Here is a 4234-nt window from a genome sequence, read left to right as displayed (position 1 = left end):
TTCGCTCAGAGACGCGTCAAGGGGCAAGAGTTAGCCAGAAGACACCGGAAACACTTCAAAATAAAAGCATAATGTGTGCCACTCAAAGAGGGAGAGGCTGGATGTAATCCCTTTTGATGTATGCATGGAAATTTCAACAGCATGGAAAATCATACTAAAAATATAAAACAAACACAAGGCAATATAAAAAACACATTACTAGTGTTTAAGTAGGCCAATAGTAAAGAATACTAAGCATACAAAGCAGTACAATGGTATCATATTATGACAGACCAATAAAGAAGAATACATAATTTTTGTAATGTTTTGAAGTGTGATTGATCTAAATTTACTTACTAATGTTATGGGGTTGGTGTACAGTACTAAATGTTAACATTTGAGACTTTATAATTACAATAATCAGAAAGATAATTTAATAACCATTAATGTTAACTCATACCTAAATTACCTCTACCTTCCAGACATTATGGTTAAAGTGCAAATCAAATTTGTTCTACAGGTAAATACATATAATACATTTCTGATAGTAATAGAAAACGAATGGATTTCATTACCTTTTTGCATGTTAGGAGTTTTCACCTTGTTTAGAACCTTTACCCTAACCCTTTACTTTGGGATTTGCAACACAGGACAGATATACAAACAATATGTTAAATAATTAAATAGGTCATATGTTTGAGGAAAAGGAAAGAAAAGAAACCACCGTCTATTAGACAACAAGTTGTGATTTTATTACGTAAATCCTCACCTTCACAATTCAAATGTACATTTCAACATGGCTGATTTCTAGGTCAGGCTCTAATGAGACGCATGAAGTACATCATTCAGACCATCATGGAAATCCAAAAACTCTGACAAGAGTATTCAATTGATCAAATAATGCATCAAAAGTAATATTGATATTATTATTTTAAACATGTAGTAAACTGCATCTTATATAGTCAGTTTGGACATTGTACGTCACATTAGTTGTAGATGAGATGATATTAATAATAAAAGGTACATATTTGCATTTCTTCCAAGACTTTGACAGTTCAAAATGTCAGAAAGAAAGAAAAATCATTAGCAAGTCAAACAGTTATCTAAATAAAACTACTCATGTACAATTAAATTCACTTATTTTCATGTTTGATGCTGACGTCGACATACAATACATGGACAAAAATACATGAACGCACACACAAAGTATTACAATGACAGCCATATGTAAGTGTTGTTACATAGTTGTGCAGCTTAAACAACCGCTCGTCAAGTGTCAGTTTTTACACCACATGTTGGAACCGGCTGCAGGGATTTGTATTGTAAATGGCAGTAAAGCTCACCTGAGTGAAGGTGGAGCACATACTGTATGTACAGAGTGTAAAGAGTGTACAGAGGGTACAGAGTGTACAGAGTGTAAAGAGTGTACAGAGGGTACAGAGTGTACAGAGCGTAGAGTGTAAAGAGTGTACAGAGTGTACAGAGTGTACAGAGGGTACAGAGTGTAAAGAGGGTACAGAGAGTATAGAGTGTAAAGAGTGTACAGAGTGTACAGAGGGTACAGAGTGTATAGAGTGTACAGAGGGTACATAGGGTACAGAGTGTACAGAGAGTACAGAGTGTATAGAGTGTAAAGAGTGTATACAATGTATACAGTGTAAATAGTGTACAGAGAGTATAGAGAGTATAGAGTGTATAGAGTGTAAAGAGTGTACAGAAAGGATAGAGAGTATAGAGTGTAAAGTGTGTATAGAGGGTATAGAGTGTAAATAGTGTATAGAGTGAAATAGTGTATAGAGTGTATAGAGTGTAAATAGTGTACAGAGAGTATAGAGTGTAAAGAGTGTATAGAGTGTAAAAAGTGTACAGAGGGTACAGAGTGTAAATAGTGCCCTCTGGTGGATAATTCAATATCTATAAAAAGCTGACAGAAGCTCAATGTAATCAGACATTGACCCAACGATTATTAGTATTTAAATTGTAATTTATAAATCACGGGGTAGTTGAGGACCTGAGGAGCACACATTTTCTGTTCAATAACTGTGTCCTACTTAAGCTCAGAACATCTCAGCAGTGTTTCCAATGGGACCATTAACAAGTAATCCAGCATAGAGCGGCTGAGTGAACGTGGTCCGGACTCTGTGGAGGAGAGTCAAGGTTTCAGAGATGCTGAAGAAGCACAGATTACCTGCAGTGTGATCCAGGTACACTCCGACTCTGGAGGACAGAGGACCTGAGAGAGACGTTGTGATATTGTTATGTTTGAATTCATAACGACTTTTGAAAACACCTAATGCCCAAGACGTGTCATTATTTCCAAATGTTTTATCCACAAGGTTTTTGTCTTTGTATGCTACTACTACTAAAACTCCTCCCGTACCTTTCTCCACCTCCCAGTAACAACGTCCAGTCAGACTCTCTCTACTCAGGACCTGAACACTTGTAGTGAATCTGTCTGGGTGACTTGGGTAACCTTGTGCTACTGCGAAGGTTACTTTTCGGTTCTTCTTGGATAATAACAGACGCGAGTTTGCTGTGTTTGGATCAAGTTTAATTTGGCATGAATATTTTAAGAATTCACCTCTGGTCTTGGGCTCTTGTGACAGTAAAACATCCACTTCAGTCACTGCATGTGAGATGTTTTTCCAATAAAAATTGTCCGTAAGTTTGTTTGTGAAATCTGAAATAGCCTTTTGCACTCCATCAAAGTGCCGCAGACGAAAGGGGTCGATTGCAGGAAGGTATATCGGTCCTTTGGGACCTATAGGTGCGGGGTAATTTTGTAGAAACTGGGTGTGGTCCTCTGTGTGTGTGAGCTGCTTCAGATCAGCGTCTTTCCTCTTCAGCTCAGTGATCTCCTGCTCCAGCTTCTCCTGAAACTCTTTGACTCGACTCACTTCACTTTCCTGCTGCGACCTGACCTGCTGCTTCACATCAGAGCTTCTTTTCTGGATCAGCTCAGTGAACATCTTCTCACTGTCCTCCACTGCTCTGTCAGCAGAGCGATTGATGGCCTCCACCTCCTGCTGAAGCAGCTTCACATCTTTCTCTCCGTCCTGGATTCTCTGCTGGATGTTTAGTCGACTCCCCTCGAGCTCTCTCTGCCTCTCAGTCCTTTCTGCTGCAGCTGTGACTGTGTCGTGGCCTTTATGTTCCTCCAGAGAGCAGAGATAACAGATACACTGCTGATCAGTACGGCAGAACATCTTCATCACCTCATTGTGACGAGAGCATATGTTCTCCTGGAGCTTCTGGGAGGGCTCCACCAGCTTGTGTTTTTCAAAGGCAGGGGACTCATAGTGAGGCTGGAGGTGTTTCTCACAGTAAGAGACAAGACACACGAGACAGGACTTGAAGGCTTTCAGTTTTCTCCCAGTGCAGAAATCACATCCCACATCTTCAGGTCCAGCATAGCAGTGATCAGCAGGAGCAGCTTGTAGTCCAGTCTTCTTCAGCTCTTCCACTAAGCTCTGCTAACATGGTGTTCTTCAAGCAGGACAGGCCTCGGTGTGAAGGTCTGCCTGCAATGAGGGCAGCTGTAGCTTCTCTTCTCGTCCTCTCCATCCCAGTAGGCTTTGAATACAGTTCTTGCAGTAGCTGTGTCCACAGGGAAGTCGTCACCGGATCCTTCAGTAGATCCAGACAGATCGAACAGCAAATTGTGTCCTGGTTCAGCTGAACTCCTTTCTGTGCCATTATACCTCCCTGACAGTTATTGTCAGTTTCACTTAAACCATCCAAAGTTTTACCCAGGTCCATAACTCTATTCTGCTTCCTTCTTAGTTGCTGAACTGCAGTGAATGTAGCCTGCCAGCTCACTCACTTCACCACATTTCTGTTTAACAAGTATCGAAACTGTAGTTCAGTGAAGGGGAGGGAACAAGTGAATATTGGACAAAGTACAGCTTGCTGTCTCTAAGATCAGCAGAAAGAAGGACTGGGCTTACATGCTTTGCGTCATTCCAGGATGAGGAGCAGGTTTGACTTATAAAGGGTGTGTTTTATTGTCATTATTCCCCGCTCTATTAACATTGTGACAACATGACAATGTGCTGACGCAATGTCCTTTTAGTCATAACCCAGGCTCTAGGCCATGACAAAAAAACGGGAAGGCCACGAATTGCCAAAATTTACAGAAAGAACATAAATTATGAACTAAATTAAAATATGAGACGTGATAATTAGTGATCAGTAATGTGCATGTTGATGTGTGTGGTTAATGTGGTGTAAAGTGTTGTGAAGCAAATTATGAAAA

General features: G+C 40.3%; 1 protein-coding gene across 1 annotated transcript; it reads right to left on the bottom strand.

Annotated features, from left to right (window-relative positions):
- Positions 1-2036: 2036 nt before the first annotated feature.
- LOC115022291 (tripartite motif-containing protein 16-like) lies at positions 2037-3098 on the bottom strand (the record flags this gene model as incomplete). Its single annotated transcript, XM_029453261.1, has 1 exon — positions 2037-3098. A coding segment is annotated over one exon (1062 nt), but the record flags the coding sequence as incomplete, so codon positions are not given.
- Positions 3099-4234: the final 1136 nt, after the last annotated feature.

The sequence above is a fragment of the Cottoperca gobio genome, chromosome 17 (assembly GCF_900634415.1).
Source record: "Cottoperca gobio chromosome 17, fCotGob3.1, whole genome shotgun sequence".
Lineage (NCBI taxonomy): Eukaryota > Metazoa > Chordata > Actinopteri > Perciformes > Bovichtidae > Cottoperca > Cottoperca gobio.
The sequence above is the reverse complement of the archived record's forward strand: the minus strand, read 5'-3'. Positions and strand labels throughout refer to the sequence as shown.